General features: G+C 43.3%; 1 protein-coding gene across 5 annotated transcripts; it reads left to right on the plus strand.

The window, feature by feature from the left end:
• On the plus strand, positions 1–26800 carry ASCC2 (activating signal cointegrator 1 complex subunit 2). Of its 5 annotated transcripts, none has more exons than XM_037381406.1 (19): positions 1–89; positions 2398–2497; positions 3566–3724; positions 4059–4229; positions 5965–6094; positions 8035–8102; positions 9760–9870; positions 10773–10885; positions 12955–13029; positions 13580–13687; positions 15259–15327; positions 16061–16135; positions 16419–16605; positions 17161–17375; positions 19013–19132; positions 22861–23085; positions 24792–24900; positions 25462–25538; positions 26061–26800. In XM_037381406.1, the coding sequence occupies exons 2-19, from the start codon at positions 2417–2419 to the stop codon at positions 26227–26229; spliced, it is 2262 nt and encodes a 753-aa protein (XP_037237303.1). In that variant the 5' UTR covers positions 1–89; positions 2398–2416; the 3' UTR covers positions 26230–26800. The 5 variants fall into 5 exon arrangements, with proteins under 5 accessions (XP_037237303.1, XP_037237143.1, XP_037236973.1 ...); XM_037381246.1 differs by having other exon boundaries at positions 45–89; positions 2402–2497; XM_037381076.1 differs by lacking the exon at positions 1–89 and adding an exon at positions 103–168.
• The last annotated feature ends 1067 nt before the right edge of the window (positions 26801–27867 follow it).

Genomic DNA, 27867 nt, shown 5'->3' on the forward strand with positions numbered 1-27867 from the left:
CCCCGCCACTTCCGCCCGGCACCGGAAGTGCCGCCTGCCTGCGGAAGCGTGGTGCTGGCGGCGGGGCTGCGGCGGGACGGGGCTGCCCGGTAACGGGGGCTCCGCTGCCGTGGCGGGGGCTGTGCGGGGGCGGCTGGGCTTGGGCGTGGCCTGGGCCTGCGCTTGGGAGTATGTGGCTGCGGCTGGGCAGGACGGCGGGTCCTGGGCAGGGCCCGGCGAGGCGGGGCCCATCAAGGGGACGTGGCGGGGTGACGGCTCCGAGTGGTGTCTGGAGCGGCAGGGCTGCGGCTGTTGTAGGGCTGGCGGGGCCCCAGGGGGCCGCAGGGCCTGGAGCCAGTGGAAGCAGCTGGTGGGGTGCCGGGGCCTGGGGCTGGTGGTGGTGGCTGGAGCGGGGGCTGGGCCTGGGGGGTGGCTGCGGTGGCATACGGGTGGGAGGGTGTGCAGGGAGGTGTGGGCAGAGCTCAGTTTGGTGCCTCGCTTGGCAGTAGGGGTAGGTGCCTGCTGTTGGCTGCCTGGAGGTGCAGTAGCAGGAGAAATCAGCACTGGTGGTGTCAAAGGAGGTAAAGGGCTGCCAGGGCTTTGGCTGACTCTTTAGCAGTACATCCAAAGTACACTTCTGTTGTTAGAGAAGCTGCAGTGTCACACCCTTTTGCTGCCAGCAGTGCTGTGGTGGGTGCCTCGGCCCCAGCAGCATGCACCTCACCCTGGTTGTGCCCTTGTCTGCCCACCTTGGTAGGTGTTAGGAGGTACAGGGCAGAATGTTGCTGGCACTGTGGAAATAAGTCTCCCTGGCAAAAGTCTGGTTCATTGTATTCTCTGTTGGGGCTGTTTGGCTCTTACGCTGTGTGCCTGAAATCACAGAGTGTGCCAAATTAATCATATTCTTGTAGTTTACCCCAAACCTCTTGAGGACAAAAGCATGTGATAGTGATCAGGAATAATTCTCTGTTGAGGATATCCCATACTTGGGATTATTCTCTTCTCCAGATGAATAAGCTTCTGGCTAGAGGGCCTCCCTCTTTCAAGATGTTTTTTACTTGGGCTGGAGATTTGATGCTTGGCAGGCTTGAAATGAGACACTTGACATATTTTTTTTCTTGTTGCAAATACATGCTTCTATGTGCAGTTTTCAAAATTACTCTACGAATTTTAAAGAGCCAAATTAAGTATATGACAAGAATTGAAAAAAACAAGCTTGGCTTATTCTACTAAAAAGTTTTTGGTTTTGTTTTTCAAAATAAATTGTTTATCATAAAAACTTGGACATGTTCTTGTCAGTATTCTAATCTTAAAACTCCCTTGAAAAGACATAATTATTTTGAATTTGCTAAGCTGTGTGTATTGACGTTGCTCTACTGTAAGTTTGGGGGTTGTAGTTTGAACTGTATAATCTTAGATGATGCAATTTTTGCTTGAATCCATAGGTGACAAATTCTCTGGAACTAAAAATGTTACTCTCTCACTTGCTGTCTAAACTTGCTCCTGAATCAGTATTGTTCAGCTGTAGAGACACTTCTCTTTTAATTATTATTCTGCCCAGGCGCTGTGAATGCAATTAAATATGCATATAAGGAGACATGTGATCTTGGACCTTAACAAGAACATAACTTTTTGGTACCACTTCGCAGAAATCATAATACTGGAAATCCCCCAAGAAGTTAAAAGCTCAGTTAACCTGCAGCTTTTGCTTTTTGTTAATATCTGAAGTGCTTTAACAATGCACGTAACATACTTTCTTTTTAATTACTCTGATGTTTGACTTACACTTAAATTCAGAGAGTTAATTGAAATGTTTCTGAGCCTAAAAATGCTGTTGAAGATTAAAACGTGGTTTTGTGAGCACAGGGGAATTGGCAGGGGAGAGGAAGGCTGTGTTTTGTAGGCTCGCCCTATGTACATTGTCTGGAGAGTACTGAGTGGTTCTGCCACGTAAGCACCAAAAATATTCTTTTAATAGTATGTTGGCAGGATGTGTTTTGATTGCCTCTCCAATTTATGCTGTCAGAAAGTAGACTGCAAGCATTAAAAGAGACTGCAAAAGCAGAGAGTTCAGCCCAGCCGTCCAGGAACCAGATCTAAACATCAAGCTTCCATGTTAAACGGTGTCCCAAAATGCTTTTTGTTTTCTTGGGGGATATCTGTGGCCTCTCGGTAAGGAACAAGGATGAAAGTACAGCGCTATGTTACAGGTTTCTTCTGAGGCACGTGCAGGTGGCTCTTGGGTGTTCCCTCAAGGTTTGGCATTTGGGTGGTGTATAAATTGCTTTGCATAGCTGTATTTCCAGCCACTGTGTGTATGTGTGTTACAGTAAGGCTGTAGCCTCTTTTGTTATGCTTTTGGTTGACTGACTTTGTACAATGCACCCTGTGCTGCCTTTGTTTTTCTGTTTGCTGAAGACAGGAACAAGTCATCGAGATGCCAACATTGCCTCTGGATGAGCTCCAGCTGACAGAAAGGGATCCCAAGTCAGGGAAGCTGAGAACTTTACCTGCACTGGTGAGCTGTGTTTTTCCTAAAAGCCGAACAAGATCTTTAATAAATAATTGTCTTATGTTGAGGCACAGGCAAAACTACCCCTTGGACCAGGATATGATGGAATTTGGTTAGCTTGCCTGTTAAAGAAATTTTCTTTACATTTTAGTACATTCAGATAGTTGAGATTTCATTTACGCACCATCCAAAAAAAACCCAAGAAAACCTTACTGTGTTCAACCTTTGTAGTAAGCTGTGTTCTCCCAAAACTACTTATTCTTTCAAGGAACAGTCCTATTAGTAATGTAAACTTTGCTGCAGCAGAGAGGATGCTTTGGGAGGAGTTTTTGCAAGCTCTGTGTGAAGTTTAGCTCTGACCTATAGCACTGGGATAAGTCCATCCACTTACTGCATCCTGTGACCTCACGCCCTGTGGCTTCAGCTTGGTGAAATAGAATTAAATCCACAGTAACTCTTCTCCAAGAAATGAGAAGGCATAGAGAGAATGTTTTGGGCGTGTTGCAGAAATGGACCTGCCGTTAATGCTGCTTGCTCATGAGGAGATTTACCCTGGGCATACGTGTGGATGGAGGCAGAGCTTGAAGCTGCTGCTTGCTAGTCAATGGGATTCTCATTCTAGGGTGGGAATATTTGTGAAAGCCTGTTCAGTAACCCTTGGGAAAGGTAGTGAAATGTTTCTTCTCTGTATTTGGTGGTCTTGTCAGTTTGACTTCGTGGACTGTTGTGCAAGAACCAGTTTGGAGGAAAAAGAGCGTGCAGGCCATGTTTCCAAGGCATAACATTAAGCTGTTGCTGTTTGTTTTGAAGTTGTGGGAGGATTGCTTTGCAAGGCTTTTGGTTAATAGAATCCAAGGAGCAATATCTACCAAATTATAAAGGTCTGAAAATATTGCTGATAAACAAGGATACAAATCCACTGATGTGTCCTGTTACCAGGGAACTGACTGACAAATTTTATTAAAATGTAATTTTGTGTTTGTTTCCTAAAATTCAGTGAGCTGTGCAAATGGTAACTGGGGCATTGCTGTCACTTGTTCTGTAGTTTTAATACAGTGTCTTGGCTTTCTGCAGCACCCAGAAATAAAAGCAGATCGGTCTTTTGTGCTGTACAGACCACCACCTGTTGTCAGAGACCCTGCTTTAGTGGAAGAATTCTTGGAGCGAGCAAAATTCATTGCAGATGATCTGAACTGGCTTCTGGCTTTGCCTCATGACAAATTTTGGTGCCAGGTAATAGTTGTTTTGTGGACACTGAAGAAAAAGCACGAACAACCTAGGTGGTGGTAAAAGCCATGAACTTTAAATCACTTTCATAAAGACTTGTATATGCTCATTATGTCATTTGTCAAGCATTTTAATTACCACACCTTACAGTAAAAAAGTAGTATTTCTGTATAGATTTTTCATTGTGGATTTTAAGAGGTTGCTTGTGTTTGATGCATGTGTGCGTCCTTTTAGCACTCTTGAATGTTTTAGATTGCTTTTAAATTTAACTGGGCTACCCATGAGTGCAGCCTATGAACTTGTGTCATTCTTTCCATTTTCTTGTCTTCTGTTATGTAAGGTAATATTTGATGAGACGCTTCAGAAATGTCTGGATTCCTACCTGTGCTATGCCCCTCGCAAGTTTGATGCATTGTTAGATTATCATCCGGAGGTGACTGACATGCAGAAATGCCTTCATCGGAGTGTCTTCCTGACTTTCCTCAGAATGTCCACTCACAAGGAGTCCAAGGTAATTATTTCTTTGCCTTGCAGATGCTCTGGGCTGTATAGCTTAGGAAAAAAGACAATTAGAGATATTAATCCTGTTTCTTACTTGCATGTCCAACTGCATTCCTCTCCCTGGCTATTTTTACCAGTCTGTTTTTCTGTATGGAGATAATCCTTCAGCTCCGAGTGGTTATCTGAACTGTATGATGATTTCTTAGGAGGGTGACCTAGGCAATCAGCTAAGTAATAGCAGGTTAGCCCTGTGTGTTGGCATGGTACATCGCTGTAAAAGGAGGAGCGAGTTGGCCTTTGTACAGCTGCATGGAATAGAGACTTTTCAAGCCACCAGTAGCTGAGTGTTTGCTCCCTCAGTGCCACTTCCTCTGTGCCACGCAGTGTCGCGTAATCTGTGCTAACACTTGTCTCTCCTTGAACTTTCCCCAAGTTTTGGACACACAGTGAAATTGCTCTAAATTACTGTTCTCTTGGCATCATAATTGAAAGCCATACTCAGCCCTAATTGTGTGAGTGCAACTCCCATCAGGAGCTGTGGAATTTTCACGAGGCCTTTGGGCAGGATGAGTGGGGCACCTTGTGGTTTAGCAATTATTCCCTTGATATCCTCATTGCTTCTTGTTGCATTATTTACTGATTTATTGATTCTCTTGATTACCACAATGGTGACATTCATGACATTTTGAGGAAAGGTCTTGGGAGAGGGAGTTGGAACGCTGGGGAGGGAACAGGCAGAAGGAATGCTGGAGCCTGAAGCTGGCACCACTTCAGCAAAAGTACTCGACACCTCTATGGTGTCTTTCATTCCAGGATCTGATTAAATCTTACCACTCCAATGAGGCAGACAAGCATTTGAAACCATTTTATAGTTGAGTAATTTGAAGAGAATGAATAGTCTGTTGTCATGCAGGCAGTCAGCAGGGGTTCTAGAAATTCAGCCTAGCCAGCGTAAAGCCCTGTCCCTCTGCTTTAGCAGGGAAAACGTGCATACTACCTTTCACTGTGATTGAAAACATTTGCTATCATAGGCAAATTTGTCTCCTGAAAATCCAAAATCTTGTTTTGGCTTGCATGTTTCTCAGTGTCAGAGATGATGGAATTTTTGTCATCTAGAATTTTAGAAGAAATTCCTTCAATGTTATGAATCACATGTTTTTGACACAGTGTTCTAGCAGTCAGGGTATAGAGCTGCAGTTCCTGGGTCGTCTTCGTACTTGTTACTGATGCAGTCATCTTTGGTGCCTCAATTCTACTTTTCCAGGGTACCGATAATCTCAGGCAATAAAATACAGATATTTTTTTTTCATATATATATATATATATATATTTTCAGTGTCAGTTAAGCTGTTCCTGTGCCTGGTTACTCATGCCTACTCCTGAGCTGAGCCATTCTTGTGTCAGCTTGGCTGTTTGGCCATGTTGTGAGCCAGGTCTGGGAACTGAACAAGCTGTAGGTAGCTTTTTGTTTTAACTTTTAGGTTGATTGGTTCACTTCATGGTGCGGCCTGGCCCTGTGAGTGGTGAGAGGCCAGTGGGGTGCTGCCAGTGACAAGCAGCTGGGTGTGTTGGGATGGAGGGCTCTGCCGAAGCTGGTATTAAGCGGTATTGCTGCCTTCTATGAGACAAAATCCTTAATACACCTTTGAGAGATGTTTTTACAGGTCTCATTATAATGCTGGAGTTCTTGCAGAGTAAGATATGAATTATCCTTAAATTACTTTTTTTTTTTCTTTTCTTTGTAGGATCACTTTATCACGCCTTCTGTCTTTGGAGAAATTATTTACAATAACTTCCTATTTGACATCCCTAAGATTCTGGATCTCTGTGTGCTTTTTGGGAAAGGAAATGGTCTCCTGCTCCAGAAGATGATAGGTTAGTTAAAGCCAAGGAACAGCTTGTTGCATTTAGGCTTTTGCTTACTTGTATCATGGCAGGTGATGCGTAGGTTTTTATACCAGTGTTACTGCTCTGAAAATGAATTTTTCAGCAGTAACTAGAATCTATAATTTCTAGATCAGATTACTTTTATCTTGGGAACTTCATTTATGTCAAGGAAAGCATTGTGTCTTGCTGCTTAGCTGTCCCGAGCTGGGCTCATGGCATTAAGCATGAACCACGGCTCAGTTATGTCTCAGCAGTTATTTCCCATGCCTATTAAACGTGTCCTCAGCCACTGTAAGAGGACCATGAGGGCTCTGTAAAATCCTGGTAGAAATGGCAAGGGGCAAACAGCTCAAGTCCTGGACAGGGAGGTAGTGGGGTTAGAAGATGGGTTACAGTCCAGCTGCTCATATGAGTGCTTTTGTTCCCAGAGTTGGAAGCCAAGTGAAACGTGCAACATGAGGTAATCACTGGTCTATGAAGTGGAAGAACTTGAAATTTCAGTGCAGACATTGATTTATACAGTGCCTTCAAACTACAAAGCGTTTTAGAGCACTGCTTAAGCTGTTCTTATCCCTAGATTTCTCTGTACAGTCTTAGTGACAAGTGCGTATTAAGTAATGTCTCAGCCTTGGATGCTAGAACCTGTGTAATGCAGACAGGGCATATTGGTTTAGCTTCTGTATTTATCCTGTGCTCTCTTCACAAGGGAACTGCTTGTGATCTTTAGCATCCACCTGAGCACAGATGGAAGAGCACCTAACCTTGGACTAAGTGAGCTCTTCTTCCTAAATTCTAACCCACTTCGTCTGCAGTTCATGTAACAAACTTTTTTCCTTTCTTTGGTAGTTATTTTTGTCTCATTTCCAAATTGACTAACGTGAAAAGTGTTAGAGATCATGTGATGCAGCCAAATTTCCAGACCAGAAAAGCTTAGATAAAGCTTAGATAAACCTTTGCATTTTTAAATCACTTTATCCTTTTCCAGTAATTTCCACTCTTAAATCCATCTGTCGAGTCTCAGAGGTGGAAAGAAAGAATGATAAGATAGGTATTTGTCTTTGAGATGTGAAGCTTAGATTATCTGGGTCTTAAAATGTTCTGAACAAGACCGAAGTGAATGAAACCTCATTTGAATTATACATATGCTCTGGAGTGCAGCACAATAATGCTGCACGCAAGTGACCAATGATTTGCTTACCTGGTTATTTGCATTATGTTGTGACAGTAATGGCATGAGCAGTTCTGGTGTGTAATTCATAACTTGATAAACTTTAGATTCTTCTCAGGGTATAAATTTTTCTGAAACCTGTCTCATAACTCTTACCCGTGCTCTGTCCTTGCTGGACAACTCTGTTAATTTTCATCATGTGAACAGTAATTCACAGGAAAATAAGCGGCTTCTGTGCTTACTTGGTGAAGATTAATGGTATGCCATTACTCAGTGGAGTATTTTGTAAAGATAATGAAGTCCTAGCAATATAATAGCAGGTATTACTAAAGCCTCATTACCTTTAAGAAATATTCTGCAGAACATTTTCCAGTGTATGCTGAACTGTTATCAGTAATTAAAAGTCAACTCCAGTTGTCAAATAAAGGACCTAGAAATGTTCAGTGATAGTATTTGCATTATTCATTGATTCAGCCTCTGGGGCATGAATCATCTAGCATCTCGTTTGCTCTGCTTTGATGAGCGTATTCTCATTACTAGTTCTTCAGTTGCACTGAAGAGTTGATGGGCCAGCTTTACAGGAGTACGCCCTGTGCATGCATTGAGAAGTGAGCCTGTGCCCATCTCCTAAACGGTTATTAGCTGTATCTGGAAGGGAGGTGGTCAGTGATGGTACAAGTACATCTTCTGGTGCGAATTTGCTCGTTGGCATGAATGTTTGAATTAATGGGAAATGGTGTGCTTCCTCCTCTTTTCTCAGAAAATATCTTCACTCAGCAACCAAGTTACTTCAGTGACTTAGACGAAACTCTGCCCACTGTCCTCCAGGTACTGCCTTCCTGCTTGGCGCAGGGCTCAGAATTCATCTGGAAATGTGGTATAGCTTGGAGGGTGGAAGGGAACAAATGTGGTCATAGGCCGGCAGAATGTGTTTGCTATTGATTACTTTCTGCAGTTTATGCTTTATCTAAAACTATTAATGATGACCATTTCCTGTTGCCTTCCTTCAGCTTCTGGCGTTCTCTGCAGTTATGCTCAAGAAATTTTTGTTAGGCAGTTCAAAAAGTATTCTTTTTATCAAAAGGTATTCTCTGTAGGGGAAGCATTGAAACTTAAACCAACAAAACGGAGACCATGAGAAGTAGCAGAGACTTGGTATAGTAGAATGAGTTAGCATTAATACTGCAGGTTCTCAGGAGTAAATGAAAATCTGCTGGAAGGGATGCATTGTTACTATACAAAAGGTATTTAGCACCTCTCCATGTCTAAGCTTTAATTTTTATAAGCAGCATTCATATTCCCCAGATTTGCTAAGCAGGATTTACATATAAGCTGAGGAGGAAATCATGGTGCCTTGACATCTTTGTACCCTGAAAATGTCATGTTTATGTCCTCAAAAATCTCACCCATGCATAAAAATAAACAAACCCAAGACATTGTTTACCCCAAGATACCTATAATGTCACTTGAGTTTTTGAAAGCCGATGTTCTATTTTTTTTTTTTTTCTCTGTGTTAAGAAACTGCTAGAGGTAAATCTCAGAGGTGATACTGCGTTTAAAAAATATTCTAGGATGCAAGGCCAAACCTTCAAATGAATTACTGGGGACAACAGCAGAGATGCTATTTGCTTTTTGTGATACACCATGTTGGAGCAGTTTCTCTGTTTCTTTACTGTGTATTTTAGTAACCATTGCAGGGTGATATCAGTGTGTCTCAAGTGTAGGTATATAGCAGCTCAAACAAGGTTGTGTCATTACTGACTCATCAAACTATTAATGTGTTTACACTGTCACTGAAAGGAGTTGATACCTGTGCAGGTTTAGAAGCTTATGTGCCCTGTAGAGTAGTAATATTAACCCCTAGTATGCAACTTGAGTACCTTTAGCCACCCATTCACCTATTTCTGGGAGGAGGGTTTGACAAACCTCTCAAGGTGCAAATTTAGAGGAGCTGCTTTTAATTTGGTCCTATGCCAAAGGTTGTTAGCAGTTTGGAACCTAATTCCATGAGCTTCTCCCCAGATTCTTTGTTTGTAAACAAGAGCCATAAAATCTGTCCTGCTAACCTCACGGGAGAGGGCAGGAAGACTTTGGGACTAGCTCGTCAGGAGGTGGTGTTAACTTCCCAGTTGCCTCACTACTCCCTTCCAAACAGGGATCCTAGGTGGCCTTCCAGTGTTGGCCCTGCTTGCTGATTTTTCTCACATAGCTAAGGATTTGGATTAGCTGCAATCCCTGTCTTGGCACCACAGCCATATGCAGCTGCACTTAAATTATTTGCAAGTTGCATGGAGTTTCAGAAGTGCAGTGTGGCTTCTCCTGCAGCCTGCAAGAGTCTGTTGCAGCTTTCATCTTGCACACTCTGTGCTTTATGGAAGTAGTCCCATACTGCATACGTGATCATAGCAGTGATTGTTAACAAGATAAAGCACGTCCCACTGCTATCCCTTGTCTGTTTTAACACTGTTCTGTTCTCTTGATTTAGGTGTTCAACAATATTTTGCATAAGTGTGGTTTGCAGTGTGAAGGAGCCTCTGCTGAGCCCCAGAAATTGGAAGAAAAAGTAAATGTGACTCCAGGGAACATGCCCCTCCAGGTAGGACTCTTGCTCCTTGCACTTTATTGTTTGTAGTCCTGCAGACTGAACAGTTCATGGAGCAGTATAACCACAGAGGGTCATTCTGTTCCCAAATATTGGTGGCTCATACAGCACATGGTTCCATGTCATTGTTTCACTGTTTGTCATATGACTTGATAAAGCCTTTCCACTGTGAGTTGGTTGCTTTGCTTGTGTGCATTTCAACTGTATCCATTGTATTGTGGGTACTTTTTAAACTGGGCATCTTTTTTGCTTAATCAGCTTATGAGTAATGTAACAGAGTATCTGACAGAAGTCTCCACGTAACCTGACAGTGATCATAGTTCATTATTTTTCTTCAGAAATGTTTGTTTAACAACAGTGTGTTGCTGAAGGTTTGTTTTTTGTGCAGGGTGCTGTACAAAAGCAGGCTTCATGTCAGTGCACACAGTCTTCTACAAAATCTTAGTCATACAGTTTGTGTGTGGGAGTGGTTACAGCTATCCTGGAAATGCATCCTGCACTGAAATGGACCACTGAAATCATCCCTTTAATTCCTGTGTTACTGCTACACAGTGTGTCCAGCCTGATGAAGAAGAATACTATTACGTGGAGGATATATTGAGGACAAAGCAGCTGCCCAAAACAGAATATGATGAGGATTCTTATAATTTCACAGAATCTTTAATGAGAATGAGAAGTTGGGATTGCATTATAGATCTTTAAAGGGTAGTAGTAGACGACATCTCTGCCTCTAGACTCAGTAACGTGTAATGTGTTTATAATTGATAGCAGACTGGCTTTGTGCAGTCAGGAAAAAGGCTTGGTCTGAACATCATGTGTCCCTGTTAGTGAGTTACACTATGCTCCTAGGAAAACTTGTCTGGCTTTTCTCTCAATAATTGCTTTTTCTCTCTCAGGAGCTGAAGGATATTGTGCTGTACTTATGCGACACTTGCACAACACTCTGGGCATTTCTTGATGTCTTCCCATTGGCTTGCCAGACCTTCCAAAAACATGAGTTTTGTTACAGGTACATCTTGGACTGCAGACAGAGTTTGTCTTGGCAAAGTAAAAATACTGAATCTGCTGCTGTGCCCTGTCCCAGTCCCTTCATCATTAGAAGAGTAGACAGATTGAATGCAAGTAGAGACTGCTAGGTTCATGTGGACAGGAATACAAAATAATAAATAAACGAATATAGGGATGTCTAGAGTTTGTCTGTTATATGTTCGCCTCTGTCATTATCTCTGGTGGATCCTAGAGCCAGGCAACCATGACAATTTCAAAACCCAGCCAAACAGTACTCGGTGTGCTTTGGAAAGGGTGGAGAGGGATGAGCAGAAAAGAATTGAGGACAAAAAGAGCTTCCTGCTGTAGGACCCGGAACAAGGGAGATAGAAAGGATTTCAGAGTAATGGTCCATCAAGGTCTGAAAAGAAACTTTTTTTTTTTTTTTAATGTTACGCCTAAACCTTACTCTAGAGAATATTACTGAGGTTTCACAAAAGCCGAGTGCCTGGGAGAGGATGACAAGCCAGCCCTATCACAGCTGGGCTGACAGCTAATTCCCTGTCCAGCTCTGGATCACAGTGGTGATGAGTCAGGATGGTTTCAAGGACCAGACAGCAGATTGTGTTCCCACAGAGGCTCCAAGTCCTTGAGTGGCACCTACCCAGCTTGCTCCAGGTGTTTTAAGCCCCCAGATCATCTTGTAGAGTCTTGCTGTAACAGCCTTTGGTTTGGACCAAGCAAGGTGTTAATTTATTGTCCTTATTTCCCCTGTTTTGTTTGCTCGTTAGTGCAAAAAACCACACATTTGTATTTTTCTTTTGTTTCCACTCATGTTGCAGACCTCTGAAGTCATAGCTACCAGTGGTTTATGGACCACAGGTTGAGTAATGCTGCTCTGGGGTGTGTAGGTTTCTGTCCTCTTTGGATATTGTTGTTGAGTTGGTTATTGAAAGAAGAGCAGATGATTGGACTGCGGGTAGCTGTTTGGATTGGCAAGCAGCACTGCTTACATGCTTGGTTACTCAGAGGAGGAAAGCCTTTTGCTTTTAATTCTACTGTTGATGTCAGAGATGTGCTAAAATGGTCTTGATCCCTGTGCGGTGGGACAGCAGCAACATTTTCATTACTTCTCAATATGGACTAATGATTGGGTCTTTGGAGTGTGGGGAGGGAAAACTGATTTACATGTCATCTTTCTGGAACCTCTGTGAGTCTGAATCAATCTGCTGGCACTTGCTAATTTCTCTCCCTGACTAGAAGTAGTAACCAGCCTCTGCTACATTTGCCTCAAGGATACTCATTTAACATGTTTGGCTCTTAATACCAGACATGGACATAATGTTCCTAATGGAGCCTCCGCTCATCAGTTCAGCTTGGCTTTTGTGCAAAGTGCTGTAAACCATTATTTGTAACATCCAGCTACTGATGAAGCAGTGTTGGCTGTTACTCTGTGAGGGCGTTTCTCTGCATCTCTTGGTGCTCTGTCCCTGAAGGAAAGGGTCTGTGTTGGCTGCCTGGCACGTAAAATATGAAACTGGACCAGACTAACTTTCTTTGTTTCTTCCCTGCCCCGTCCTATTGAAACATCCTCGTAGGCTTTTTGCATATTGGATACCTTCATCTAAATGCCCACCTAGAGCAGAGCTGAATAGCAAGACCAGTAAGACTTTATTGGAAATCGTATCCTGTTTCATAGCCAGTCTTTAGCATGCAGTAAGATAGGGCCATAAGGATTTTGGAGTGGGAGGGGTGTCTTGGGATGGACTCAAGTATATCAGCTCTCTGCAGAATGCAGATTTGTATTTGGGACTCTTCTCAGTTGGGCAGATTGTTCTTCTGTTCAGCAGCATGGTGCTTTTCCAATGCCTACATCTTCAAAGATACCTTGATGATTTCCTTAGAGTGCTGCTCTTTGTCTGTTGCGTATTTGCTTGCTTGTGTTTCAGGGAACAAATAACAAAATGGGGTAATGCTAATGAGTACTGCTAGTGAGGAGAATTTAATGAAATTAACCATTTGATTTGTCTTTTAGCAAGTGATTTTTGAAACCTCAGTTGACAGTTACTGTTTTGTTGCTCCTTTCTACAGATTAGCTTCGTTTTATGAATTGGCAATTCCTGAGCTGGAATCTGCAATTAAGAAGAGGCATTATGAGGATAACAGGTGAAAATGTCTGCAAAGGCTTGCCTTTTCTTTTCAATAAGACTGTCCCAGGGCTTAGTTAAAAATTCACTTCATGCTGCTTTACCCACCTCTGTGGAGTTTTTCTATCTTTTTTTATGCTGCTTCAAAGAACTCTGAAGAGATGGCTTTTCTAATTCCAAATTTTCCTGGGCAGTGGGGTGAGTAATGATTTCTTTCACTGCTGTCTAAGAAGAAATTTGATGGGAGATGCATTCAAATTGTAACAAAGCGTGAAAACATGAATGATATTTCTGTGTATAGATTGGTCTCATCTTAAGGCATAGGCTATGTTGGTACAGTGAAGTTATCATGTGTCTAGCTGTCAGGACAACTGGTGATTGAGACCAACTTTGTTTAGAGCATGGATTATCCTTAATGACTATAAAATGGCTTTAATCTCTAATCCTTGCAGCAAAGAAATGATTCTGCTAATGAAATTTCTCCTCCAGAGGGTTAAGTGGAGTAAAGGTGTGTTAAAGATTCAGATTTCTTGTGCTGACACCAACAGTGTCTTTTACTCTCTCTGAAGTGTATTTGCTGATTTGTGGAGGAGAATTTCACATTCCAGAAAGAAGATGATAGAAGCTTTCCACATCCTAATAAACCAAGTCTGTCTGCAGCCCATCTTAGAAAGCAGGTATTGGCGCTTGGGCTCTGTGGTACTAGCCAGTTATTTGATTGCTGTTGTGGTGGGAGATTGTTTCCTCATTTCCAGATTTACTGGAGAAAACTTACAGATACTGCTATTTGTGTTGGGGTTGTAGCCAAAGACTTTGGCTAGGATCAGAAGTCTGTTGTCCTGCATAGCAGGAATTTTCCAGAGAAAGCTATATGATCCGGAATCAGTGTGGTGAGCTGTGTGTTTACCCCACTAGAGTGGGATAATGCTGTGGTCCAGTGAGCTTTCTAGCCTCAGTTTGTAGCTAAGTTGCAAATTCTAATGATGTGTGTAGTCACCTTGACTGAGACACCGTAGTAAAAGTGATGTGGTGTTCCAGATCGCTGAAACAGATGTTTTAAATCTAGATACTGGTGCCTTTACCTAGTTTTTCCTGCCCCGCTCCTATTGTGAAAATTACTCATAGACCTATCAGTTAACAATCTCAAAAAGAAGGCAAATATAACTCTCCTTATTTTAAAGTAGAGAAAGGAAGTGACCCAAAATCATGCTGCTTGTTGGGGACAGAGCTGAGAACCTAGATCTTGATTGCAAGGCCAGTGTTCCCTTGGGCTGGTCTCTCTTTGTCTGTACTTGTCACAGGTTTTGTAGATTGCTGGTCTCTGCAGCTGTCATTCTGCTTGGAATATTTCCCTCTTTTGATATCATTAGAGTTTTCCAGGAAGATGAGGAGGGTCTGTTCATGGAATTCCTTATGAAAGACCTGGGTTTGCTTCCCTGACTTGCTCTGTGACCTGGACTCTTATCACCGAACCCATCCGTGCTGTAAATCCAATCCTTAAAGGAGCAATAACAGCCTTGCCCTTTCTTACCTGAGTATTGCCTTTCAGTCCCCACTGGAATATTGAATATATAACCAAGGAGTGTAACATGTTCAGATTCCACAGTATTAAGAACTATATATGCTTCAGAGGTAGTAAACAGCTCCATAAATTCATCCTCGGTTTGATGGTAGCTGAGGCTACTGTGAAAATGATGTGCCTGGCTTCTAGAGAAACACCTTTTTCTTAAAACTGGCCTACTGCAGACAGTGTTCTGTCTTGCTGTGAGGCTTGATGCATCAGCAGCAATGGGATGTGTATGCATTATAACAGAAAGGTTGCAATAGGAGTTTGCCTGGCCTATGCTCTTACATAGGTGAGCACATACTTTCTGGGAGGTTCACTGGTATAATCCCAAGACACATAATAAGAGTGCAATTACAAAAGCACTACACGCCCTTTTCTGCTTATTGCAAGTCTGAGGCATCAAACTATAGTTAGTAAAGTCTGTCTCAAGTCTTGTAATTCTGTGACATGACTTTAGATCTAGCTGGCTGAAATGTTTGCTGAAGCCATAAAAAAACTTGTTTTTGTTTGATGCATTGTTCCTGTGAAAGCCAAAACGTGATCTGAAATCTACTTTCAAATGGGATTTTCCCTTTTTGTGTAAGTGTGACTGGTTTGGCTAGTGAGGCAGAATATGGAGATTGTGTGATGCGGTAGACTTACACTGAGTTTTTCACTCTGTTGTGCCATTGTTTTCTGCAGCTGTGAGAATATTCAGCCTTTTATTGAGGAATTTCTACAGATCTTCACCTCAGTGCTTCAGGAAAGGAGGTGAGTCTGGCTGAAAAGGGGCCCAAGGGGAGGGTCAGCTTGCCTTCCTCTTCCATTCTTTACAACAGAATTGCCCGAGACATTATTATGAGGCATTATGATGCATTTGGGAGTTAGAAATCATTCTAACTAGTTGGGAGAACTGCTGTGAGAGGATTTCAGACTGCAGTACAGGCTTTATTGTAAAGGTGAGGAGGATGTTGTGTGATGCTGGAGAATGTTATTCTTCACTCTGTTTAATCCAGGCTTTTAAAGTGGAGGATAGTAATTTAGCCATTAGCTACCTTGACAAGTTAGACTATTACTGCTGGTCTGTGCTTTTCAACTGGGGTGACCAGACCAGAAAGATGTTAAGTGCTAATGCTGAAGATGCAAAGTGAGTAAGTGGCAAAACTGGGAATTCAATCTTGTCCTTCTGATGATGCTGTCATTCTGATCATGTTCGAATCATAAACCATATTTTCTGTGTAACACAGCACTGGGTTACAGGTCTTAACTTCATGAGGAGTGTTGCAACTGGCTGTGATGGCTTGGGGGGAAGTGTTGTTGCAGTGTAATGGGAGCAAAATCAGACATGGCAGTGTGTGCTGGAATCCATTATTGGGTGAGAGGTTATGTGTGTTCCTGCCTGGGCAGTGAGGAAGTCAGTAGCACAGCAGGGATGGTGGTGTGTGACAGGTCTGCTGGTAACTTAACTGAATTTGACTGATTAAACTTGCTCCTGCATTTTCAGATTTCTCCGTGACTATGATGAGTTGTTCCCTGTTGAGGATGATGTCAGTCTGCTTCAGCAAGCATCCTCTACACTGTATCCTTTGCTGTCACCTTGGGGTTTTGCAGACCTGGCTGCTCTTAGATTCCTTCACATCAGTGGCATTTCCACTGTTACTGCCTCTGGTTAAGCTACATGAGTGGCCATGAGTGATGGAAAGTTTTCTCTTAAAAAAAAAAAAAAGGGGGGGGGTGGCGGCCGGGGGCAGAGGGAATGTTGATGTAGGCACCAGCTTGGGAATTGCTGAAAATTGCATAGTTACTTCAAGGTGACATCTGAATATGTGCGTCTACAAATGTCCTTAATGCTGTCTTCTTAGAGATGAGACCAGGACAGCCTATATCCTCCAGGCAGTGGAAAGTGCATGGGAAGGGGTAGACAGGAAAAAAGCACAAGTCGTTAAAGATCCAACACCATCAGCAGCATCTAATGGAGCATCAGCAATACCAGAAAGCACTGCTGAGGATGTGGAAGAGCTCGGGGCTGCATATGCATCAGAGGATGAGGTGAGTAGAGCTGTGTGGATAGAGCTGGGTTCTGCTCTTTCTGTCCTTACTTCATCTGTGAAGAGAAGATTGGTTTGCTTGGTTTTGGAGATCACGGGAGATTTAGTCTGATTTCTTACCTTTGCTACATTTCAGTGCAGCCCCATGTGCCTTGTAAAATGAGAAACAAAGCTACATATGACTCTTAGCTTTATCTTTGAGCAAATTGCTTCTAACTCCTGTTGGTTTGGGTTTCCTGTTGCTGTGGTTGATTCACATACTGTACTTCATCACTGTAGTTTATGTGCATATTTTTTAAATGCACAGCTCAGTATTTGAGGAAGGGATTCTCCAAAGTATCCTTGCTGACTCGGGGACAGACAGAAGTAGTTGTGTGCCCTAGTCTGTCTTGTAGACCTTGTGTAAACAACTTAACTGATTTCTCTTCTTTTGACTTCTGTCTTTGACTTCTGATAACCCAGACTGTTGCTTTCCCTTTTTTTAATGTGCATACCTGCCTTCCTTCAGCTGCTGTCTCTTTCCAGTAATGCCACCAATTCTGTTTGATACATGTAGTGTGCCGGTGCAACTGCTGCGCCCATTGCCAAGGTGTCAGGTGTGGAGCTGGACTCTCTGATCTCTCAAGTGAAAGACTTGCTGCCAGACCTTGGTGAGGGCTTCATCCTGGCCTGCCTGGAAGAGTACAGTTACAATGCAGAGCAAGTGATCAACAACATTCTAGAAGATAAACTGGTGCCATACCTGGATAAGCTGGACCGAACAATGCAAAGGTGTGAGATGACTTCTGGCATGGCTTTGATGCCTTTTGGTTTTGTGGGTTATTTAACATCATTCTTACTGAAGGTTAGACACTTGTAGAGCTCTAAGAAGTAGCATGTGCATTATCTTGGGGTAGACAGCTGCAGCGAAAGCTTCTCATTGCCATCTGTTGCTAGATTTCTGCCCTTGTTGTGTCCCTGCGAAGGACTGGAACATTCACTGCTCCGCATTTCAGTAGAGCACATACTGGGTTGTGTTTGTGACAGGAGGACAAAAATACTTGTATATTAAATGCTCAAATAAGAGCCATTCAGATTCCATCATGGCGATGTTGGCTTAGCCTGGACTGGACCATGGAATGTTTTGCCTGCAGAAGTTATTTTGTTGCCGAGGGCAGGGTCATAAGTGTTAAAATCCTAGCTGTCCTGCAGGAAAGAGCATTTTCAAAGGAGCTAATTCAGGTGAAATTCAACCTGCAGGGTCAAATACGGTGTTTGACACGCCACTGTTTTGCAATTGAATTTGAAACAGAGAGAGACTGGAAATGGCAATTCACATCCATTTTCATCTACCATTTGACAAACTTGCCAGGCTTTTGCTTGCTTCTCTGGATTGTACATGGGATGTAGGGTTTATAGCTGGCGGTGGAATTGAGTTGTCTTAGTTTGTCTGCAGCTGCTAGCATGTGTTTGTGCTGCAACAGCAGTTCCTGACTGAGTGTCAGGATGTGAATGTGCTGTTTGTTCACGTTTCATGGAGGAGTGGGCAGACTGTCTCATTGTGGCATTAAAAAAGGAAAGCATCTTTATCAGAAAAATGATGTAAAAAATCTTAGTTTTGCAACAATCTTGGTGCTTTCAGTCAGATCTGCTGACTTTGGCGCAAATGATGTGGGGTGGGCTTTTGGAAGGGTTGTATTTTTTCTGCAAAGCCAGCAGTTACAGAAGATAGGGCAGGATTATTTTTTTCCCTGCCTTTTGCATCTTCAAACAAAACTGTCAGTTCAATAGCAAATGTAGAATTTTGATCACTGCTGATTTTAGAAGTGAGCACAGCGGCATTTTCAGATGCCCAGCTGAGCTAACAGCACCAACAAAATGAATGTAAAAATAATGGTCTCTTGACTTAGAAGTTGAACAAATGTAAACCTGGAACCCTGAGAAAGAATTAAGAAGGAACCATAGGGAGATAAATATCCTGAAATCTACAACAGCAAATTATTGGAATTTTTTTCACCATGCCATTCATCATACTTAGTGTTTGTCTTTACTGAGTCACTGTTTTGAGACCAGGCAGTCTGTTGAATATTCCATGCTGCTGTACAGTTTTACTTATTCTTAAATGAACAGAAGAATTTTTCTTTTTGCTTTCTATAAGTAGCTTTAGTTTCCCTACAAAGATAAGCCACAAAGACTGTGCCTTTTATCTTAGACCAATGACATGTAGTGGTCGTGCATGTGCTATAGTGTGGCTGTGAAATGAAGGAATTGCAATCTGTGACCCAGTCAGCCAGCGCCATGAAGAGGATCTTGGCATGCTGTGTATGACTTTGAGACTGACAAAGAATAAACCAAGGTCTTAGGAAGGAGAGGGCTTGGTCTTCCTCAGGTTTTATTCTCTTTTTTTATTTTATTTTTTTTCTTAACAGACAGCTGAAGCCAGACCCTACTCCTCTAGTCACGTCTCGTTATAATGTTTTCCAGAATGATGAGTTTGATGTTTTCAGTAGGGATTCAGTGGATGTTTCTCGGATACAAAAAGGCAAGCGGTGAGTATCATGCACCTTTAATTAACCCTGTCTGTCAGGAGGAATAAATATCTGCGAACCTGCAAATTTGTTTCTCATACAGACCTCCTGCAGGAATTTGTTGGCAGGGGGTAAGGCTTATCAAAAATGTTTCCCACCTGTTCCTTCTGTTTCTCTGGGAAAGTAAAATGAAATATTATTAGGGGTTTAGTTTCAGTTAGTGTTTTTCCTAATTGGCTTTCCTCTGTATGCTGATAGAGATTGCTCTGCTGAGCTCATTTGTAATGTCAGGCTCTTGCTTCTTGGTCATAATGTTAAACTTGTACTGAACAACAAACCTTGAAAAACAGCCATCTCTATGAGCCTGGGATTGTGACTCAGAACTGAGAATAAATAATGATTTGGTTTAGATCCAAGTGAAGCTTCAAAAACCGTCTGCTTCAATATCCATCTACTTCAATCCATCTGACAACACTCAGTGGCTTACCAGACTACTTTTGTTGTTCCTGCTGCTGTAAGCTTCCTGCAGAAGGGCATTTACTTGCCTTTCTGCCTAGTTTGGCATGCTGTGCCGTGCCACACTCCATGCAAATTTAGGATAAGGCGTTGCCCTGCTGGCTTCTGTTGATGTCAACTGTATCTCTATAATATGGTTGGCTTGTTTCAGATTCTTCTTAAACACTTCCTCTAACCAGCCAAGTGTGATCGTTACGTTAGTATGTATTTACACAGAGGGTCAATGAAAGTCTGGCTGGAGATTAAACCACATGACCCTGGGGGCTCCTGGTTAAGGTTTTGGTTGCAAAGCTGCATCAAACTCTCAGGAGAAAACCCCTTTTGTCCTGAAGTCCAATCAAACACCTTCTCAGCAGCAGTGCTATAGTGTTTATACTGCCTCAACTAGGCAAGAAAATTATTTTCTTTCTGGTCAAAGCAATGACTTTTGAAGTGTCCATAGCTAAGAATTCACAGACACAATCTCCCTCCTTTCTCCTCATCATATAGCCTTGCTCAGAGTGCCGGCAGGCACCTTGTCAGCAGGGGCTTTGTGCACAGGCATGCTTGGTTATCTCCCATCTCTCCAAAGTCTAGTACAAGTGGGTAGCTGCTGCAGCAGCTGGACAAGGCCAGAGAGCACTGTCCCAATTCAGCACAGTGTATCCAGTGTATGGAATAACCCTGCTCAGAGCTCCCTCTGCAGATCACTCAGAGCTTTGAAAGCTGTAAATCATCCCTGGACAGGGTTGTGGGACCCTGCTCCCATGGCATTGCCCTCCAGCTGCTGCCAGGGAGACTGCGTCTTCTATCCAATGGTAACACCACTCCTTGAGGAAGTTGTCATCTCTTCTGCTGTTCTGTTATGTGACCTCTTGAGATTATCCTTTTACTCCTGGTGTTTCTTGACCTCCCTCAGGCTATGTCGTCATTTCAAAATGGTTCTCCCTGGAGGTATTTAAAAGATGTATAGATGTGGCACTTAGGGACGTGGTTTAGTGGTGGACGTGGCAGTGTTAGGTTTACCGTTGGACTTGGTAATCTTAAGGGTCTTTTCCAACCTAAAGGGTTCTATGATTCTTACACTGAGAACACTCCATGTAGGAGTCTAGACATGTTATTTATGTTTTGAGTGTCTTTTAAAACCTTGAAGCAACTAGGCTGTGATAAGCAATTTACACCTTATGCCCGAAGTTGACCATACCTAACTAAATCAAAGGATAAGCTTATAGTGCTTTGCTCTCTGGGATTTCATGTCAGAGCTCCACATGAATATGAAGAGTGTCCTTTCAGCACTAAAAGTGCAACTTCCTTAGTAGTCCTTGTTCCACAAGCAAGAAGCCTGATGCTTTACCCTGCGTGTTGGGGCAACAGTTCTCCTAACCTAGTCTGAGATCTGCTTTGGACTTGGATTGCATCAATTTTTCTTTTTTTTTTTTTTTTTTTTCTCCTTCTTAAAGTCTTTTGCTCACCAAATTCTGATTGTATTCAGGGCGCGGTAGCTGCCTAAGCTTGATATCGCAGTAGTGCTTCACAAACCATACCAGGTTGCGTCCCATTGCGCTAGCTGCTATGCGAGTAAGCATAAGTGGTTTGGGGCAGGGACTGTTAATGTGAAAGAGAAAGCCACACCAGGATGAGGAGAGAAACAAGAATGAGGAAGTGAACATATTAGCATATGTGATGCTAGTGATTCTTTGCTGATCCTGAAGAGTGATCACACATGTCTGTGCCTGTCCAGCCTTAATTGCTAGCTGAATCTGTCTCCTGAAGTCAGAGCATTTCCTGATCACCACAGGTCTAGAAGAGTTATCCCACTGTTTTTCCTGGAATTGGTGTCTGAAACATTTCATTGCAGCTCTTCTGCAGTCATCTGACCAGCTCAACAGGAAAACAATTATCAAATACTCAGTTCAGTCTCAGGTTGAATACCAACAGAAGATGTTATCCCAGCATAGGTATGTGTGAACTAACCAGAGGCTTTGTAGGGCATTTTGCAGCTAAATGCAGGCATGTAACAGAGTGAATCATGGAAAAGAGAGGAACCAGGTCTATCCGTAATTGTTACTTTGACTATTTGTAATGTTACTTTGTTTTGAAATTCTTAGTGAAAATCAGGCTGCTTAGATCACTTCCTTGCTGCTTGCTAGTGTGTCACATAAGTCAATCCGTTCTTGAGTCACTGATGGTCTGCCTTGGATGGGTTCTTTGATAATATCCAGATGCCAAATAGACCACTGGTGCATGTTCCTCCTAGAATTTAAGGGCTGCAAGTTGTCCTGTGAATACTTGGCAGTGGAATCCCTTCTTGCTTTACTGTAAGCATGTACTTAGCTGGGCTAAGAAATGGGACTTTGAAGAGTTTATGCTTGTGTGGCTTGAGACACAGCATCTCGAGAAGTGGCTGCTTTTTAATATCTCTGCCAAAATTCTCTTTCTTGGTATTCTTCTCTTTAAAATTACTAGTTTACTTGCCTCCTAAATTTTCAAAAAATTGTACATGCAGTGTTTTGAGATAGGTTGAGTCAGAATCACTAGTCTACTCCTTTCCTTTTTCTTTCTGTTCCATTCTTTTCACTGTTAGTTATGCTTATTCTAATCCTTACTTGCTGCACCAGTAATTTTTTGGCTCTCCCCATCTACATTTGTATTTTGCATCTCGCATGTGTAAGATGAGGTTCTTGACTATAGGAGCATACAAGTCCATGTAGCAGTTACTCTCATGCAGCCCCGGTCCGTGATTTGCAGCTGTGCGTGCTACCGCAGTGAGACGATACTGCAGCATGGTGTTAGAGGGCACTCTGGGCCTTGCAGAGCTGTCTTGTACACTGGAGTCTTAGCCCTGACAGCTTGCCATTCAAGATTCACGGGACTTCTTGTCTTGTTTGGATCTTGGCCAAATTTCAGCTTGAGTGTGATTGCATTTGGCCTTCTGTAAAAGCTTCCTTTCCGTCTCAAATGACAGTGGCAGTCTCCAATTCCTGTTCTTATCTGCTGTGTAATCTTGCTGGGCTTCTGTTTAAAAATTACTTTGTTTCAAGCCAGGAGTGGCTGGTTTTAGTAGCCAGACAAACAGCCCTGTTATAAATCAGAGGGGAAATAAGCAGGCTTAAGTAGTGCTTGTGGAGTTTGAGGTGAGATTTCTGTTGCTTCAGCTTCCACTTACTAGCAGGGGAAAAAGGTAACTTGTAGAGAAGGTTTTTACATACCATCTTTCTGTGTCTGCCTCTCTGTTCCCATGCTGTGGAGTGCAGGAGGGAGAAGGAGACAACCAGAAGCTTGCTGAATGACAAACGCCTGATTGCTGAGCAGAAGGAACGCTACAACCAGTACAGTGTGATTGTGGAGGAGATTCCTGTGCAGCAAGGAGAAGCTCAGCTCTACAGAGAAGACTATGAGGATGAGTACGATGACACTTACGATGGAAACCAAGTTGGGGCAAATGATGCTGACTCAGATGATGAGCTGATCAGTAGGAGGTAGGTGTTGTGGCTTCAGTGAATGGGAGGCTGGTGGGAATCACCACCTAGAGTTGTCTTGGCTTGCACAAACCTGCTCTACAGTGGGGTTTGGCTCTGTTTCTCAATAAGTATGTGCACGTTTCAAGCTACCTTTCTCTCTGCTGCTGCTTTCTCTGTAACATGCAAGGAGGGAGATTTGGGTCTGTCTTCTGCTGTTGGTGGGGGGTGTTGCCATGACATGCACCCAGGATGTTCTCAGGCTTCCACTTTCTGTGCCTGCAGGACTCAGCCATTGCCTCAACTAATCAACAAATCTAAGAGGGGAATTTGCCATTATGTTGAAACTTGCACTCAGCAGTGCTTCTGCTTATAGAACAGCTATCCTGCAGCAGGGGAAAATGGGCTATCTTGAGTAATCAGGAGTGGGTATAGCTGGGCAATGTAAAATAACTGGTTAGCAAAGGAAAACCTCAAAATTTAGAAGACTGCACGATTGGACTTCTCCTTGCCCAATCCCCTCTGACATCTCAGAGTGCTGACACCTGGAATTCAGTCCTTGATGGACTGCACTGCACTCTCCACAATAACTGACAGCTGGAGACAATTTACTTTTAGGAAGCAAAGAGTTAGTTGGGGATGGGTGTTGTAGAATATTTATTTTAGAAATAGGAGTTAGAGATGGGAAACATGGTGTAAAAGCTGGTTTAACATTTCTGAAAGTGGCCTTTTAAATTCTGATGTATTATGCAGATGTCACTGTTTCCAACCTCAAACCAAAATGCATCTTTGAGGTTCCTTTGTCCCTTTTTTTTTTTTTTCCTCCTAAAGTGTGGTGAGGGTTCAATTTAAATCCTTTTTGTGGTTTTCCAGTAACAGTGTGGCACTCGGGTCTTTTCCCCTATCTCAGGTGCTCACTGTTCCTAGGGAGGCAGTAGGAACATACTAGTGGATGTTGCTGCTGAAAACTAGATCTATAGGTTTGAAGTAACAAAGGCTTTTCTGGTTTTACATTTATTTCTTTGACAGTGGAATGGTGGATCTGAATTCCAACAGAATTTAAGCACATGCAGCTTAAGAAGAGCTATAGGCATGTGGTAAATTCTGCCTCCAGGCACCTTGCCGCTCTGTGTTCAGTAGGATTCATAAAGCTCAATGGATTTCTCCAAGCATTTCCTGCTGTATGAAACTGGGGCACAGCAATAAAATTTGGGGTCCATGGATAACCAATGACCAGTTGGAGAGGGTTTAGAGCACAGCACTTTCTGAGCATTAATGTTTCTGTCCGAGTTTGAGCTTGAGAGTTTGTATAACTTGACTGGTGAACTAAAGCCTGGCACAGTGTACTCCTTACTAATACCTTGTGGCTGTGCCTGGATCCCCATCTCCCAGAGGAAGCAGTTGTTTCCTTGGAGAAATTCATTAAGAGGTTTTAGGTTTTTCCTGACCTGCTCCTTTTTTAACTACTATTATTTTCAGTAACAGCTTCATAGTGAACATTCCCCACTGAAGAACATGTGCTTGTTAATTGCCCATAGTAAATGTGTCATTAGCTACTGGGTGTGTCTCTTTTTTTTTTTTTTTTCTTCAGAAAAAGAAGCAATTCCCTGAAATGTGTAGATTCTCATTTTTGAAAGACATGATGCAAACCAAAAAGGGTATCTGTTCAGTGAAATGTTTGTGACTGTACTGTTTTCATTACTTACTCTTTGTGTCTTAATTCTCAGGCCATTCACAATTCCTCAGGTCTTGAGACCTAAAGGACAGGAGGAAGGACAGGAGGAAGAGGAAGAGGAAGAAGAAGAGGAGGAGGAAGCTGAAAAGGAAAGAACAAAGGTGACATTTAGTTGACGGTTGGAGTTGCATTGAGATTTACTCTGCTTTACCTGCAAAGTGGTGTGGAACAGATTTCCTCTTTCAGAGAGTGAATCTTTCTAACAGTAGCATGGAGACTGAGCTGCTTTTCAGAGTGGCTACTTCTGCGGTCTGCTGAACTGTGAAATGTCCCCCGTGTACAGCTATCCACTGCTTCCTAGGCTAACCATACTGGAGCAATGACACTTACTCCATGGAGAGGTTTAATCTCCTTTATTCCATAGACAGACAATGCCAGCAGAACACTTTGAGGGTCACTAATGCTCTGTTGTCATGGATATACTGAAAATAGTGATGCTGATGGTGTTGCTGGCAGAGGTAGGATGTGGGAAGACGTCTCAGTCAGATTTTCTGCCAGATTCTGTGTTAAGAGTCACTGACACCAATCCTGTTGGCTCAGCCAGAAGGGATAATGAACAGTGAATTGACTCTGTTCCATGGTCCAACAGGATCACCTCCTGCTCTAGCCTTTAGCATGATACTGATGAGTTTACTGACCTCTTTCCTTCCTTCCCATGGTAGGACCATTTTGTGCAGGACCCAGCTGTACTGCGGGAGAGAGCTGAAGCCAGGCGGCTGGCTTACCTTGCAAGGAAGGGGTGAGTAAGCGTGTCCCTCTGTGGGGTGAAACCGTGGCTCTGCAGTTAGTAGGTGTTTTGCTGCTGACTGGAATTGTTGAGGGTATACCTGTTCCTTAACATTCCTGTGCATCAGGGTCACCACCACAATGGCGTCAACTTCTTCACCCAACTTTTACTTCCACAGCTGGTTGTTCTATCCCATCAAATGGGCGTATATGTCCCTTTGTCACAAGCAGCAGAACCCTGTGCAAGATGGAATCTTGGAGAGCACAGCTTCCTAGAGCTTGAACCGCTCCACAGGGATTTCAGGACAGCGTAATAGCTGGTTTTAGCTGACAGATTCAATGTGTAGAACATATTGTCACTGTGTGGCTAATGCTGATCCTCAGCTATTGCAGGAGCCCTGCAGAGCTGGGGTGAGCCAAGGCTCAGTACCTGATGGCTGAACTCCTCAAACCCAATTGTCTCTTGGGATCGGTGTATTTTGCCCCCCAGGTGTGCAGTGTTCTTGCTGTGATGTCCTTTTTCTGTATACTCCAGGCACAAGCACGACAGCTCTGCTGTTATTGGGAACATGAAGGGCCATGGGCAGAACCGGGAAACAGTGCAGGAACGAAGGAAGAAGGAAGCAAACAAAAGCACAAGAGCTAACCATAATCGACGCGTCATGGCTGACAGAAAGCGGAACAAAGGCATGATTCCTTCCTGAAAGACTTAGCACAGGTGTTGCATCATCCCCAGGCCACTGCTTAGGAGGAGGCAGTTGTGTTCTGTTCCCTTGGCACTCCCTTTGCTCGGGGGACTGGATGTTGTCGTTCAATACCTGGCACCTTGACTCATGTGGAATTGCACGCCCTGTGGGACGGCTGCCCCTTCACAGAAAGGAACTGCCCTCCAGGCAGACCCTGACTGCTCTTCAGTTTATAGAGAGGTGTATGACGGTGGGCTGCACCAGACATTTTTCCTTTTGTACTATTTATAATTCTGAGAATTTTATTTTCATACTGGCTCCTTGCGCCCTCTCTACCACTCAAGCAAGCTTCCACGCTGTGCAGCGGGCAGCTGTGAGAGCAGGGCTTCCCTGGAATGGCCCTCAGCGTTCTGCTCCACCGAAATGCCTTATCCTGAAGTACAAGTTGAAGGCTGATAGGAAAACACTCGGGCTATTCCCATTGCTGACAGACACACAGGAGTTCAGGTGAATAAGACCTTATACATTTCTGTCCCTTGAGTGAGGCGTGTGAAAACAGAATGTGCAAATAAACAATTTGGATCTTCTAGTTGGTGTTTTAGGCTCTTAAGAACTGTATTGATCTTTAACTTGGAGGAACCTCAACAAGCCTTTTAATGTGCTGTATCTGCAGGCAGTGAAATTTCACTTGCTGTTTTGTGTTGGTTTAGTGTAATGAGATCTAGCCACAGCTGCTGAGACCAAAGATACTTGAAAATCAGGATCAAGGCATCCTAAGCAAGATGACAGTAGTGTGGAAATCAGAATTGAAGGCAGCAGGATCCAAGTCCCTGGGGAGCTGCCTCCTCAATAACCACTTGTCACACTCTGTGGAGCAGAACTGCCCTGATCATCATGTTTGCTGTTGGGAAGGCTGGGAGCTAATAGTAAACAGCAGTTTGTAGTTGCTGAAAGGAGTTCTCCTGAGGGCTGTCTTTTGTTATGGAGTTGTTCCCTAGGCAGAGACACACACAAATTTTTATTTTGTAACCTGTTTGTAAGGTGCTCAGATGCCACCACAATGGCTGCTGTGCTGTGCCTAGGCAAGCTGGCATATCTGCCAACAGCTGGTGATAAAACTGTTCCAGTTGCTGTTGTCACAGAGTATTATTAGCACGTTTTTGGAGTGATGTCCCCATCATGCAGATGAACTCTCAGGTAAACAATTAGGCTTTGCTTGGTTAATCTGCTCAGAGTGCCATCCCCCCCTCCCCACACTCTGGTTTTTCTAGTACTGCAGAGGTGCCCGTGGTGGTTGTCATCTGCATGCTGCGAAAACTAGCCGTGGGTTATGTAGCGTTAGAACTACTGTTTCAGGGTAAGCCTAGTGCTGCCTTCCCACTTCTGAACGCTGCAGAAGGAGCACTTTGATAATAAGCTCTGTAGGCACGTACGGTGCTGCCTAGTTTTACGCAGAGGGCGGGGACTATGGGGCTGTGTGATTAGTGCTGCTGCCAAACACTATTGTGCTGGGGCTGTTTTCAGAAGGTGTAGAAATGGCTGTCAGTGTTATGCAAATTGGATGAAGTCCTGAGTGTTCTGAGGACAAGATGTTTCTTTGCATATCAGTACTGCCCAAACACCCTAATGACAAGGCACAGGAAAAAGGGGATTATA

This window comes from Falco rusticolus, chromosome 1 (genome assembly GCF_015220075.1).
Source record: "Falco rusticolus isolate bFalRus1 chromosome 1, bFalRus1.pri, whole genome shotgun sequence".
NCBI classification, from domain to species: Eukaryota; Metazoa; Chordata; class Aves; order Falconiformes; family Falconidae; genus Falco; species Falco rusticolus.

What these genes read in the sequence shown, in the direction of transcription:
- ASCC2 (XM_037381406.1), top strand. Translation starts at nt 2,417, where the DNA reads ATGCCAACATTGCCTCTGGATGAGCTCCAGCTGACAGAAAGGGATCCC. An exon ending in ATGACAAATTTTGGTGCCAG is followed by an intron (nt 3,725 to 4,058) that starts GTAATAGTTGTT and finishes CTGTTATGTAAG; the next exon opens with GTAATATTTGATGAGACGCT. An exon ending in CAGCCCATCTTAGAAAGCAG is followed by an intron (nt 13,688 to 15,258) that starts GTATTGGCGCTT and finishes TGTTTTCTGCAG; the next exon opens with CTGTGAGAATATTCAGCCTT.